The sequence below is a fragment of the Microtus ochrogaster genome, chromosome 4 (assembly GCF_000317375.1).
Source record: "Microtus ochrogaster isolate Prairie Vole_2 chromosome 4, MicOch1.0, whole genome shotgun sequence".
Classification (NCBI taxonomy): domain Eukaryota; kingdom Metazoa; phylum Chordata; class Mammalia; order Rodentia; family Cricetidae; genus Microtus; species Microtus ochrogaster.
In genome coordinates this window covers 75,761,356-75,776,801 of record NC_022011.1, presented here as the reverse complement: position 1 = coordinate 75,776,801, position 15,446 = coordinate 75,761,356, and the positions used below count along the sequence as shown (strand labels likewise).

The following is a 15,446-nucleotide window of genomic DNA, read 5'->3' as shown; positions in this document are numbered from 1 at the left end:
CTCGCCTCTGTGTGTGTGTGTGTGTGTGTGTGTGTGTGTGTGTGTGTGTGTGTGTGTTGGGTGTGGCTTCAGTTCCAACTCTTCTGGAACTTAATGGGATCCATGTTTGTCTTGCTCCCATTTGGATTCCTAATTGAAGCTGTGGTACAAGGCAGTGGCAATTAACACTATACCTCGAGCACAAACCTACACTCTCCAGAAAGAGGGATTAATTGTGTTTTAGTATCATTGCTACAGCAGCGGAGATTTCCATTGTGAATACTACTGTGGAGTGGCTTTAATAAGCAGAATGAATGACCGGAGGCTTTTAATGAAACCGGCTTTACACGCGCAGCCCTGTCCACACCATCTCTCAAAGCCAAGAGGAGTTGCACGTTGCTGGGAGCTTGCAGCTACCTGCTCCTAAGCTGCAACTGCAGGTCTTTTTTTTCCTTTTGTTTTAAACAGAAGAGGTTCCGTGTTTTTTTTTTTTTTTTTTTTTTCCTGTTGTCTAGAGCCAGTATGGAGTGAGCCTTTCTGTGCTGGGTATAACTTAGCAGATTTTAGAGTTGTGACCACCCTTGTCACTGTCAGGAACCTCAGTGGAGCCCTTAGGACGTGTTCTGTGCAGATAATCATGTGCCCTGACCTCCTGTGCTCTCCGATGCAGTATCTTGGTGGCATGCACAGTCCCTAAGCCAGAAAATATTTTACCAGCAAACAGTAGGAATTGTCTATAAGTAAAACTGCCTCTTGATTCTTTGGCAGGTCCTCAGAACTGCCTGAGATCCCACTGTTTTCCCCTTCAGCATTATGGTAGCCTCACAGCTGGTCCTCTACCCCTTGGGTACCAACTTCATCCATCTGGGCAAGAGCCCGAGGCTTGTAGTTTTACCCACAGTCATTTGTAGGACCGGGATTGCCTGCCTACACCTCGGGTGCTCAGCCTGTGTCTCAGGCCTCCCTCCTCTACCTGCATAGTCGTGGGCATGCTTCCCTGGTTGCCGCTTGATTTCCTTGTCATGATATTAGGATCCTTAGGTACCTACTTTATCTGGCTACCTGCTTGGTCACCTGGGCTGTTATTTTTAGTGCCTTTAGCATCTTCTCACAGAATATACATGCCAACAAGGTAAATGTGGTATTTTCTTTAGCAGTTGACCAGACTGATGGCAGCTCCCCTAGTGTCACAAACTAGGAGGGAAAGCGAGATAAGGTCATTACCACCGTACACTCAGTCTTGTGTGGTATAGTCATCCTCTGTGTCTGAGAGGGGGCAGGTTGTCACAACTGCTTTTTTCTTGTATGCCCAGCTGGAGGTACATTCCTTTTCTGGCCTCCATGGGAATACTTTCTCTCTCTCTTTTTCTCTCTCTCTACCTCCCTCCTCTCCCTCCCTCTCCTGCTCCCTTCCTCCACATATATATGTGTGTGTCACCCTCATAAGTAAAAAATAAACCTTGAAATGACTCATTTTGACAAATATAATATTATGATGACACTTGAATAAAACATGTCCAAATGCATTATTTTCTAAATTTTATGAGAAATGTTTACATGTATAACCTTATGTCAACCTGGGGGAAAAGCAAAGGAGGAATGCTTTCTGATTATCTTTTGTTGGTAGAATTAGTGATGAATTGTGGTGACCAATAGTGTGTGACATCTTCCCTAAAAACTTAGCACAGACACGTGGAGTAGCACAGATGCATGGAGTAGCTACCTGGAGTAGCACAAACACCTAGAGTATCAAGCAGGGTCAAATACCCATCTTCTTAGCTGCTGTACCATTTTTTTATAACCGTCTTCCTAATGACCCTATTGTTAAAATTAGATAGAACTTTTGTGAGATAAGGGATTCTGGCTGTGCATTCATCTTTGCATCCCAGGGTCAAAGACAAATAAATGTGTTTTGAGTGCACTTGCTCTGAATTGTAAGGTATTTATATCCAGTCATTCAAAGTATTGTCTTATGAAGTCCAGTGAGGAGAGAGACTTGGAAAACACTCCATAGAGTTCCCATGCTCAGATGGATATTTAGTCCATCTCCCAAGGATGCGCCTGGTGACGTGCAGTCTATGGAGGCTGTTTATGAGCATGTCAGATCCGCATGCTTTCCCAGTGGACTGGAGCAAGCATAGACACAAGCCTTTGCAGGACAAGAAGTCTTTCTGTGACTTAAAGTTGCCGTCACAGATCTGAGGTAATGCATAGGTTATTTTGATTTGCTGGAAAACGAATTTAACGATCTGTAAGCCTTCAAGGTAAAATGTCATCATTTCCCTGTGACTTTTCTTGGGGCCTTAATCTGATTGGCAGTTGTCTGGGAGCTCTTGGTGGTGTTAAATAGCATTCTCAGGCTAAGGAGCTCTTTAGAAATTGAGCTCCGGTTTATTCTTTGCTTCTCGTGTTCAGGTTTTGTTGTGCTTAGTCTGAGGCTGTTCATTTTGATCTGGAAATAAGATTGGCAAAATGTAGGTGGCTTCAACCCAGCTCTGGGAAATACAAGGGACATTTATTTCTTGCCTGGAGTTTTCTGTAACAATGGTGTAGGAAGAACTGTTTTCTGGGTGCATTAGAAGAAAAAGCCACTTTGTTTCTCCTCTTAGCAAGCGATGAGAAGAGCAGGGCTTTGCCTTCTATTTGAGCCCAGCGCGGTGCTTTTAGTGGATTCAGGAACAAATCCAGGCAGAAGGTCACAGGTGAGCACTGCCATTCTCGGCGGATTGAAGTTTCTTAAAAGACTTTGAACTTAAATCAACACTTTCAGAGGAAACTTCTCTTTTCTTTGTTTTCTCTCAAAGAAAAAGTTCTTGAAAATTAAGCAGAAAACAGAATTATCTGGTAACCTTTTTTTCTAACAGCAAGACCCTGCAAATACGTTAGAAGCAAAAATAAAATTTGAAACAATATGCAGTTTTCATTTTTTGTTGCTGTTGTTGTAAGCATCATTTAAGACTCCTCGAAGCTTTTCTTCCCATTTCTCATTCTTACTCGTTGTTTTGAAGTAATTTAAGGAGGCCTTCCTGGTATTCTTTACTTATGTATGAGTGCTGTTTGATGACCACAATTCACTTTCTGATGTCTGAAAAGAAACTTCAGAAAGCTTTGAAAGAGGCTTAACCAGTTCTTCCTTAGGCATCTAAGGGCAGGCAATACGGCCTTGGTGAATAAAATAAATTTAAAAAAGAACACAAAATACATGTGTCCATGTTGATTGTTTTTGTGTGACTCTGATCAAGTGCCCAACTAAACTACCTCAAGCAGGAGGCCTTTTATCTTGGCTCACAGTTCTGGGGGGCATCCATTCACTTGCTCCCACATTTCAGTGCTGTAATGATCAGACCATCATGGTTATAGGGGCGTGTGGAGAACAAAGGGGCCAGAGGCAAGAGGACCCCAAGGACTTGTTCCCTAACGTTGTATCCCACCTGCTAACACCCTCAGAGTCCCCCGGAATAACACCACTGGCTGTTCAACGCATGAACCAGTGGGGATCATTTCATAATTTGAACTAAGGTTGGAGCTGGAAAGTTTTAGTAACATTTAACAGAGTATCTAGGTCGATTTTATGAAGTTAAAACAGACAAATAAGCAAACAAACAAGGTCTATAAAATAATAGAGATGGATTTACACAAATGGCTCCTACGGTTCTTTCTTGAGTGGCAATTCAAAGGCTGGAGTTTATTCTCATTTTGAACACAGTATCAAAGAGCTATGTTTTGGAGAATTTTTTGCATTAAAAAAATATAGGGAACTGAGAAGGAGTAGTTAGCTGGCTAAAACTTGCTTGTATTTAAAGTATACTTAAAGGAGGACAATTATGAGGAGAATTCAACAGCCAACGGAGCTGCTGTTTTTCTCTTTATTACCAGGTCTTGGTAGCATGGTTTCTGGCAGTGCCTAGGCTTTTACACTGGTGTTCCGCAGCTTTTCACTCCCTCTACACATTACCTGCTGTCTTCTCAGAAAGATCTGCCCCAGCATTGTGTCTCTTCCTGGTGAACGTTATGTCTACCAACGCTTGTATTTAGTGAGCCACCTCGCTAAAAGCAAACAAGTCACAACAAGCTGTGTTTAGTTGGTCATCAGCTGTCCCTGCCAGGGTCATTTAGATCTCTGTAGCTGTGGCTCCTGGAGGAATGAAATCAGCTGGAGGATGGAATACATACGTGCCTCCAAATCGAGACCATGATGATGGCTGCGTAAAGAATATCTAATATGATGTAATTTTTCAAAGCCACATTCCATGGGAAGACAACTTTAAGTTCATTGTCAGACTTGTAGATGATGAGGTAGAAAACATAATTGTGTTCAGCCCTGTGGACTTTTACTGGATTTATATATTATCCAAATTATCCATAGATGAGAGACAGAGTATTGCTTTAAATGAGTAGAGCAGATGTATTTTGCTTTCTTAAATAGAGCCTAGGATTTTATGGTCTTTTGAAAGCATGTTTCTTCTTAATATTGTGAGGATATTCTTCTGACCTTACTGTTTGCATTTTTTCAAACATTCAGTACTGGAGATCTGTGGAATTTCTGAAGTACTCCATTGCTTATCTTCCCTTTCCAGATCTGTATCCTGGCTCTGCTGTGTGTGTGTGTGTGTGTGTGTGTGTGTGTGTCTGTGTGTGTGTGTGTGATGTCAACAAAGCACTAGACTGCATTCTACTTGGTAACCACACACACCACACTGGTTTTTTTTTTAATTTTTATTTTTTTATTCATTGTGACTGTACAAATACAGCTTGATTTTTTTTCAAACCATTTTATATTCAATTGTGAACTCCTCCCAGACTCAAATGATCTAAATTACTTTTATGGAAGGTGAAGATTAGATAATTTGAAATTTAACTGTTGCTTTTATTCTCCTTACATTCAGAACATGATTGTTTATTTTCGATAGATTAGCAAATATGGACACATTCCAAAATCAGAAGAAATAGATAATTAAAGCAATAGGAAAGAAGAGAGTGACTTATACTTTTCCTGGTTATAGAATTAAGACTTGCGGAGGTGGCTGTGTAAGTACCAATGGGAGCTACCGTGTAGGCTGAAGCAGTGTCTTGCAGGAGAAAGGCCATCAGTTTGGGTCAGGTGCAAGGGCTCAGCCAACCTGGACAGCTTGGGTTAGCTTTAAAACAGAAACATAACTTGCCCATTAGGTTATCATAATCATTTCATAACAGATTACCACGAACTTGGTGAACTATAAACTGCAGAAGTGTATTTCCACAATTCTGGGGGGTTTGGAGGGCTCTGAAGGGAGCCTGAGTGTTTACCTTTCTAGGTGCCGGGTACTGCTGATATTTCTTGGCTTGTTGCCACATCACTAAGTCTTTAATTTGTATTTCAATTCCCTTTGTTGTCTGTTTCAAATCCCTTTCTGTGTTTTGAAGGATGCTTACAGATAGATTGAGAGACTAACTCTTTATTCCTCAACTCCGGATGTTTGTTGTTGGATGTCTGCAAAGGCTTGTCCTTGGTAGGATAACATTTACAGATTCCAGGAGTTAGGCTCTGGTATCTTTAGGGACATAATTCAACCTATTTAGGGCATTATACACCTGAAATGTATGAATGGCATGCTCACACACTGAGCCACGCAGAGATGCAATCTCTTCCTGTAACTGGAATAGATTTTAGACTCTGCTTCTCCTGACATCAGAAAAACAGAGAATTTAACCTCATGGTTTTTGTTGGCAGTCCAGATTGTGCTGTTGGGGTCAATAATTCAAGTTCTGCGGTGAGCTGCCTTTGGTTTGAAATGTTTATATTCGACCACTGAGACCCTTTTACCTTTCCAGCATCCTGGTGGGAGACATCATTCTCGGCCAAGGTGTTTATCTTACCCTTGCGTCACTGTTTTCTCCACGTTCTGAAAGCTCCTGCTTGTCTCATTCTTCCTTTATGAAAAACACAAGGCCTTTATTATTTATTTATTTATTTATTTATTTATTTAGATTTTTCAGCTCTCCCACCTTCTTTCTGGGTACATAACACTCATCCTGGTATGCTGTGAGGTTGGCATTGCCACCAACATCTGCTTCTGTTTGATGCATGGGTTCTTGAGGATTAAAAAAATTAAGTCTATGGTTTTAGTCACTCTTCACATTACAGCTTATAGGGACCATGGCACCCTGAAAGTGCTTCTGTTCCTGAAGGGGAGCAGATAGAGTCCTTGGTTCCTACATGACTCAGGGTCTGACTTGGCTCTCTCTCCCCTTCATTATTCCCTTACCTGTAACTCCCTTTTCAGATAAGGTTGGATCCTTGTCTGAGGCAGCAGAGGATCGTGCTAGACGGGATTCTTCCTAAGCAATTGTATCTGCCAAAGATCGATTACATATACCTTGAAGTTTAACCATCAAGAAAATGGCTGTCTGTTGCTTTTTCATTTCTGTGTTGATATACCTTCAAGGCGGGGCATAAACTCCTTCCTTATTGTTAGAGACAGGCAACTGTACAAAGAAACACAGATCACTAAAAGCCAAGACACAGCTATTATTATTGAATTTCTTCTCTTGGTGGTTGCAAAGAATATAGGTATATACTCTGTGTGCAACATGTGCACCCATTTTAGCTTAGAAGCATGAGCTAGATTTGGGGGAAGATAAACGGAAGTTAGTACTCAGAGACTGCTAAAATGCCACTCTGCGCTGCAGGCCATTGATCTCTCGGCCGCACTAGCGTGGTCTTAGTCATCCAAGTTCCTTCTTACTAATTGCAGTCCTTCCAAGATTAGACTGAAAATCGCAGTGTCTTCCACCACGTGGCCTTTTTATGCACACATTTGGAGTCTTTCCTTGGTTCCCACTGCTTAGATCTTCAGATGCATGCAGATTCCTCCCACCTTTTACAAAGCCACAGCTACTATGTTAGTCTAATCTCTATCATCTAATCTAGTCTGCCCAGGTTAACTCCAATCAACTTCTTAAATGGACTTCATGTTTTCAGTCCTGGTAACTGTTAAAAATCCGCTCTACACTCTACGGCGAATGTGATGCAGTTATAAGAGTCCAAACCTGTTATTTCACGTTGTTCCTCTGTTCATTGTATTATTTCCCGAAAGTCCTTATCCTGGAGGGTGGGGTTCAACATCACCCTCTCTACGCCTCTAGAATCTCTCCTCCTGGTTCTGTCCTGTCACTCATTCAGCATTACTTATGCCCACCGCCATGCTGTGCATCAAACATCCCAGCCTCATCCTCACCCTGGGCACAGCCTTCTTACTCTTCAGTGTGTGCTTGGCTCTGGCCTTCTCGTTGGCATCTTTGCTGGAAGTTCACCCTCCCCACAGGCCCTTCTCTGTGAAGCCACTGGAAATGAGCCCTTTCCCTTGCTCTCAGGACATTCTGTCTTCTCTGCGCCATCCTTTCTTGTCGAGTTTATTGCCATCTTTAAAGGGCTTACATTTTATTTATTGTCTGTGCTTTCCTATTAGGGGCTTCACCGGGGCAGTCCTTCTTTTCTGGTTTTGTCCATTTCAAACCCCCCAGATCCTAAGAGGAGCATCTGACCCTTGCAGGCCTTTGGTAACAATTTGAATGGATAGATGGATGGATAAGGTGTCCTTGCCAGCTCTTACAGTTTATTTCATGAGAAGTATAAATTCATAAGTCTTTTGGGCAATAATCTTATGGGCAGTGGTTGAGGGTTGACTGCTATGATACCAGTGCATCATAGATAAAGAGTAACTGGAGGTGTGGGGACTATCAAAGAGATTCTGTGAGAAAAGATGGGGGCCCATTGGCATGGTGGCATCAGGAATGAGCTGTGGTGGTTTGTTGTTTCTGAGGAGGCTGTAGAGACTATTAGGAGTAAAGGGTACAGAGTGGGAGGCAGAAAAACATGCTGAAGGGATTTTTAGTTTGACGTTTCTTTGAGAGAGTATGGCAAAATGAGATGATATTAACATTCACGAAAATAATATTTGAAGAAGAACAAGTACTTCTAGGTTTGAAAGGAAGATAATTGTAAGGGTAGTGAAGCACACTATTAAATTGTGGAAGAACAGCATAAATAAAATTTAGCATCTTAGCCAATGTACTATGCAGTTCAGTGGGTGTATACGCCACATAAGCTCTGTAGACCCGGCACCTGCCTGCAGGATGCTCTCTTCCCACCCTGAAACGCTTTACTAGTTAAGCAATAATTCTCTATTTCTCCTTCCCGCCAGCTCTAGAAACTCCTATTGGTTTCTCTGTTACTTTACATTGGAGCATTTTTGGTACCTTTATGGGGTTTTTTATGGGGTGTTTGCCTTTTTTGTTGTTGCTGTTGTTTTTTTTTTTCCTCCAGAGCTTTGGAGCCTGTCCAGGAACTTGCTCTTGTAGACCAGGCTGGCCTTGAACTCACAGAGATCTGTCTGCCTCCGCCTCCCGAGTGCTGAGATTAAAGGTGTGTGCCACCACCACCTGGCAGTGTTTTTGTGTCGTCTGATTTCATTTAGTACAGAGTCTTTTTTTAAAAAAGATTTATTTATTTTAGTACAGAGTCTTTAGGGTTTATCATGTTTAGTGTACACCATACCTTCATTTCTTTTTTTTTTTTTTTTTGATTTTTCTAGACAGGCTTTCTCTGTAGCTTTTTTTGGTTCTTGTCCTGGAACTAGCTCTTGTAGACCAGGCTGGCCTCGAACTCACAGAGATCTGCCTGCCTCTGCCTCCCGAGTGCTGGGATTAAAAGCGTGTGCCACCACCGCCCGGCTACCTTCTTTTCTTTTAAGACTGATTTTCTATCTTGTTCATTTGTTATTTATTTTATATCTATTTATCGATATCTATTGATTTTAAGGCTGATTTTCTATCTTGTTTATTTATTTTCTATTTTATATCTATTTATCTATATCTCTTTTCTATCGTGTTAATTATGTCCTCCATGGGCATGGTATTGTTTTTACCTTCTTTAGGCACAAATATCTTCTGGAAGTTTAACTTTCATTTCTGCAGGACTTAGATGTGAAATTGGGAGTGGCACTGAGTGATGATTCTGATCTACTGTTTTAAAAAAATGATGGTGTGGACCTTGGCTCTTGGCAAATGTTTTTTAAGGGGGTGGAGAATCTCAGCAGTGGGGAGGGCAATTTTAGGCAGAGATTCACTCTGGGGAACTCTATGGAAGTGTCAAAGGAGACACTTCATTTGGAGAAGAAAGGAAAGAATGAGGTCAAAGCCTGGGTTCTGGAAACGGAAGCAGTGGAAGGAGCAAGCCAGTGGCATGGCATCGATGGTATCTGACCCACCTAAGGCCGGAATTCGGCTTGCCCAGGAGCAGTTACTACAACTCATCCGTATAGATTGAGACGAATTCCTTTAAGAGAACAGGTTTCTGTTTAAGTGTGTTTGCTTACAAGGGTTCCTATAATATGGCCCAGATCATGTCTGAGTGTTGAACCTCTGAGACGCTGCTGCTTCTTTTCAAAGAGGTCCTAGGAACATTTAAAGGACAGAGGAGTCCATGTTCCCTTTTTAGCTATTCTAGGCTTTCTCTTCCATACCGGCAATTTCATAATTAAAATTTCCTGACTTTTTGTTGGAGAATGAGCTACACCAAGAAAGGGGAGTTCAACCCATGGGGGCAGCTTCGTGCCTTTTCATACACAGCATGTTCCTGAGTAGCATCTACAGAAATGAGCAGAATTGTGACCTCACTCAGTTGCTTCATGCACTCCCCACCCACCTTCCATCTCCATTATTCCTGGCTACATGGATGAATTTTCCTCACTCGGAACCTTATGTGAAAGGACTCATGCAATATACATCTTCTTTCACTTTTGAGATTTCTGTGGGATTATTGTAGAATATAGATTTAGTGTGCTCTTAAAATCACTTTTATGTCTCCATATATGGGTGTATAGGTAGTCTCCAGTTTGGGATGTTATGAATAATACAAATACCATCACAGTTTACATTACAATCGATGCTATGCTGATTGTGTTTGACTTTTTTAAAGTTACCACTGCTTTGTTCATTTGATATTTTTTCTTTTCTACTAAGTACTTTCATACTTTAATTATCTTCTTTGTTAATACAGGATTTATTTTCCTTGAATTAGTTTTAAGAGTCTAAAGTGCCACAAGGAATTGAGCTTCACAAAAAAATTGTATCCACACGAGTGGAAATTTCCCTTTAAAGCAACTGTTTTAAATTTTTCAGCTACCTAGATTGTGAGTCTTAAAATGCACAGTGAACCTGTCAAAATTCTTCATCTCTTAATGAGGTGAATTGTTCAAACCTGGAGCAAATATTTTAATTTTGGCACCATGATGAGTTAAAGAAAGAATAGCTCTCATGTCTTAATACAGATTTGTCATCAAACTTATACTGCAATTTACATAGCAATAGAAGGAGACTGAGAATTAGCAGAAATGGCATTTGTGATAGTCTATGTAATTTTCTTTTTAGATGACTGTGTTGGCACAAAAGTCAATATAATAATTCGGAATTGAAAAGAAATCTTGCCAGTGTAGGTATTTAAGAACTTAGACAAAACTTGCTGCTTAATAATGCATTGTGGGTCCTACATAATTTACTCTATATGTTTGTGTGCTGATGTAGCTGGGTGTATCTTCATGTTTGTCTGCTGAACTATCTCTGTGTCTATCAACCCTCTCATTGAAACATTCTTACAGAAAGAACAATAGAAGATCATGAGCTGGTGGTTGAAGTGCTGTCTCACTGGGGAATGGAAGAAGACAATAAGCTGTATCTTAGAAAAAATTATGCCAAATATGAATTTTTTAAGAACCCAATGGTGAGTGGACTCTCCATTAACAGTGGCAGAGTGAAATGAGTCAGTTAAACTTTATGTGCAGCAGAGCATTATTCTGAGTAAGACAGAGCTAGTTACTTTGGATTTGCGCTCTGGTTTCTTATTCCGGCAATGGTGAGGTGACGTGATGCATAGTCGTTTTCATTTACAGGTAAAAAGCTGCAGCATTTTTGACAAAATCTGAATGGAAGTGAATTTGGTTATTTAATTGCAAACTATTGGGAAAACCAATTGGGAGATACTTTCTTAAGACACAAAGCCAAAGAAATTCTGTATTTGCTCTAGAAAATGAATTGTTACAGGTCCCCACGTGTCTTCCAGAACATTTCACTTTAGAACAATTCATAGAATTAAGGGAAGTAAGTCCTTCTCTAAATTAAATTGATGATTGTTACAAGCACTGTAGCCTTACCAGATACTTAAGACTGATCTATCTCTTTCTTTAAATTACTTCATTTCCAGCGTAGTAACTTCTGAACTAAGTAGAAATGAGATAGAGAACAGAGCATTACCTAGTAAACACTGTGTTCATTACAGTTCTCTTTAAAAGAAAGTAAATGCATGTCATCCTAATGAAGTCTGCGGATTCAGAGAAGTCAGAATCGCCTCTGGGCTCATTATTTTAAATTGTTTTTGTCTCTGCAGCTGTGGTGTATTTTTATACTAAGTTTTGGATAATTGGATTGAAACAATCCTTTATGAAAAATATATGATACACACCATAATAGAATATTTTCAAACCCTGGAAGACCTCTTATGTTCTCTTTTATTGTAACTTATTAATAGAAACATAATGGGTTGATCTTTGACAAAGAAAACGAGAGTTCTAATAACGATGAAATGAAATTAGATTCAAAAGAAAAGTATTTTCTTGTGGGAGTCTTTATTAAGGCACTCATTTAAAGGTTATATTGAAGGAAATATGGCTTAGAGTACAATTTTCATTTTATTTATTTTTATTTAAATAAAGCTTGACATTTTTCTAGATCTGAGTCGTGGTTCTTAACTTGGGGGTGATGTGACAATCTATAGGGGCTTTTGTGTTTGTTTGTTTGTTTTGTTTTTTATACACACAGCACGGGTGAGGGTAGAAAGCTGGGCGTTAACCATCCCTAACCCACAGGTCAGCCCCAACAAGCGCTGAAGTTTTCGACCATGGTATTAGTAGACAGCAATTGACTAACCCACTCTTGAAGTAAATAGAGTAGAATATATGTTTCCAAACTTTTCTTATCATGAAATTTACCTCTGGGAGCCCCAGGACTTATTAAAAACACAGACTTCGAGACCTGTCCAAATCTACTGAATCAGAAAAGTCAAGAATGAAGCGCTGGGATTTTCTATTTTAAACAACTTCCAGGGGTGGATTTTACGATTAAACTAGTCGGGAGACAGAGTGGGAAGAAATGAGTGGCCTTTTAGCCTTCCAGGTGAGTCCTGGCTGTTTTGTGTTCTGGCCTATGACTTTTGACAAAGCCTTTGCCCCTTACGTCTTGAGTTTGTGAAATGGGTCAGACCTTCCAGTATCTGGTAGGGTGATTGCGGCACTGAAGGAATAGATTAGAGCAAATTCAATATAAACTCAAGGGCTAGGATTTCTCCATTAGTGTGATTGGGGTGTCAGCTGATCTGAGGACGCACTGCCACCTGGGTTCTTTAAGAGGCCATTTCTTTAGGTTCAGGAATGGCATTTTTCAAATCATTTTGTGGGAATTTTGGACATGCTGGTTTTAAGACGTTTTGCCATCATGGCATCTTTCCTGGCAGAGGGTGGGGACTGATTTAACTTCTATCTTTGGTCAGTATTTCTTTCCAGAGCACATGGTGTCTTTTGCAACTGAGACCAATGGTGAAAGATCCCCTACACAAATGCTGCAGGTAAAATGTTTTCCTTGAAATATGTAAGAACACCAAAAATGGAAACCTTGTTTTCCTAACTTCCTAAATTTTTGCCAGATTTTGAAATGTTATAGCCTGCAAGATTCACATTTTTCCCTGAAGATAAAAAGGAAAAAAAAACCCGAATAAATAATTTGCTAAATAATAAATTAGCATTGCCCATTCTGATGGTAAAGAATTTTCAAAATTAAAGAAATGTTTTCTGTGAAAGAAAACTTGCATACGATTTATACTTAAAAATGTGCATCTGTCGAAAAATGTGCATCTTCTAAGTAAGCTGCAGACATTTGGCTGGTATTTGAGAGAAAATGCACAGCAGTTAAATGAATAGAAGAGAAGGGGTGTGCAATGCATTCATTCCATAAGCCAGCACTTGCGGTGCTGTCAGGGAAACACATGCATCAATCCTAAAACATCCTTAGCATCTCCAGAAAGTTGACCTTACGACCACTGGGCTTATTTCTGTCACCCTGTCTGTGGCTTGAAAGGGTTGTTTACTCAGGCATTGTGTTTACAGTCAACTCTTTGGGTAATGTTATTTCCAAGAGATTAAGAGATCTGGCAGCTACAGTTGTTTTTCACAGGTTCATTAGTGCTGTTTAAGCCAAACCTGGGTGTTCACAAATTCAATTAATGGTAATGGTCTCTGGTCCAGTGTTTATAGCCTGCCTTTTGATATATGAGGCAGGGGCATTTAGCACACTTTTCTTTTCTGCGGATTTTTAAATAGGGGTGTTTTATTTTTATCCTTAAGGATATTCAATAAATATTGTTAGAGATTTTTTTTTTTTCTACAAACAGCTTACATGCTGCAGGGTCTCATGGAGGCACCCCTTGGAATAGTAGCGGGGAATCCCAAAGCTTTGCCTGCGGATTCTTCACTGATTTGTGTGATGTGGTGGTGGGAATGAGTTTTTCTTCCACTTCGTTTCCTAAATTGTCCTCTCCCATGATTCTTTTGCCTCAATGTTAAATTATAATAAAAAGGAAAATCACAGGCTTTAGAATCAGATAGTCCAGTGCACGCCCTGACCTCTCTTCTCCACTGAGGCAATGTTTCTACTTTTTAAAAGGTTTCTTCTCTTTCTAGCGTGACCCCTATGACTCTTCTTTAAAATTTTAATTGGTTTGGTTTAATAACTTGGAAAGCACTCAAACTAAAAAAAAAAAAAAACCTACTTGCCTGTTTTGCATATCAATTAATTAATGGCTCATTGCATCAAAAAAATTTTAGTGATTTACTTAAAAATGTAAATATCTCCTATCAGCATTTCCCTGAATGTATTGCAGGCCTTTAGGGTATATTACGCCATTTCAGTTAATGATTTCTGCTGTTTTAAATTTTCCCATTTTTGCGTCTGTGTACTCATAGGGATTTCTGTTTCCATTTAGGAGTCGCTAATGCATTTTCACTGTCTTAATAAGGACACAGCATAGCCACTCATGGCTCTTCTTTGCCTTCTTCCCTAGTATCACATGCCCACTGCCTAAACTAATTACTGCTTTGTAACCAACTGGTCCAAATCTGAACATTTTGCCAGTCATTTTGTGGGGCATGAGCTGGGTAAGAGTTTGCTGGTTGGCTCAGTTCTGTAGCTGTTGGACTCAGTGGCTAGAGGCTGAGCATCCCCTTCAAAGCCAACTTTTCACTCTGTCTCTCCACATGGTGTCTCATTCTCCAGGGCTTCCCCACTTTCATTAGACTTCTTGACCATGGGGGTCTCAGGTAACCCATCTTTTTTTTTCCTCTCTCTCTCTTTTTTTTTTTTTTTTTCTGACAGCTGGTTTCCATGAATCAATTCATGGAAGCCATCAAGCTAGAACTTCGCCTAGAATGGGTAGTGTTACCCCAAACAAAATCTAAGTGATAGGTTTATGAAGATTCAGGGGGTGAACGACAGATGCCACCTCTTCATGATTCAATATGAAGATCGTATTGTGGAAGAGAATGTGGGCTAGAAGATGCTGTTAGATTTTTTTTTTAAACCCCACCCTGCCTTGCCCACCTAAAGTGGCAGGAGACAAAGAGAGATTGCATGCTTTATCCTCACTAGGCAGGTGAACTAGTCTCAGCTGTCTGAGGAAAGAGTGAAGTCAGGATAGTGAACCGACAGAATACTGCATTGCATAATATCTTTTAAAGACAAAATACTCGTTTGGGAATCTATAAGTAGAAAAGATGAAACGTATCAGGATATAATTCTCCAGATAATGCCCAGTTTTGTGTAGACATTCAAATAATTTGTAATTTGGGTTTTTATCCGATTATTGATTGCTCTGAGTGCATATTTTCTGAAGACCCTTCATGTGGAACTTGTGCCAGTTATTGATGGAGTTCTATGAAGCATGCATTGTAATCTCTGTACAGTACAAACACCATTGCTACAGTTTAATTTTGTGTGCTCATATCTGACAGGTTTTTACCTGTTTTTACTATTTTTACTATTGCCATCATTGTTCCCATAATATTATGAATTCATCTAATGTGTTTTCCAGATGTTTTTAAGTTCAAGCACATATCCCGAAATCCATGGCTTTCTACATGCAAAAGAACAAGGAAAGAAGTCTTGGAAAAAAGTTTACTTTTTTCTGAGGAGATCTGGTTTATACTTTTCTACTAAAGGTACATCCAAGGTAAGCCAGTATCTGCGGTATGTTGTGAACTATCTATTAGCTCTAAGATATCAAGTTTGACTTCGTTATGGCAGTTTCTTTCTTAGTTGATGTCCAGAGTTGGAAATTTATCTGAATCCTAGTCATCTGCTAAAATACTTTTTTTTTTTTTTTTTTT

At 40.0% G+C, this 15,446-nt stretch overlaps 1 protein-coding gene across 3 annotated transcripts in view; it reads left to right on the top strand.

The window, feature by feature from the left end:
* Grb14 (growth factor receptor bound protein 14) overlaps nt 1-15,446 on the top strand; it is a 98,288-nt gene that overhangs the window by 63,601 nt on the left and 19,241 nt on the right. For 2 of the 3 annotated variants that reach the window (XM_005346486.2, XM_013346038.1), the window contains 3 exons: nt 10,617-10,738; nt 12,560-12,634; nt 15,152-15,289. In XM_005346486.2, coding sequence (XP_005346543.1) covers nt 10,617-10,738; nt 12,560-12,634; nt 15,152-15,289 — 335 coding nt within the window. The remainder of the gene's footprint in view (nt 1-10,616; nt 10,739-12,559; nt 12,635-15,151; nt 15,290-15,446) is intronic. The other variant, XM_026778727.1, reaches the window with a different exon arrangement.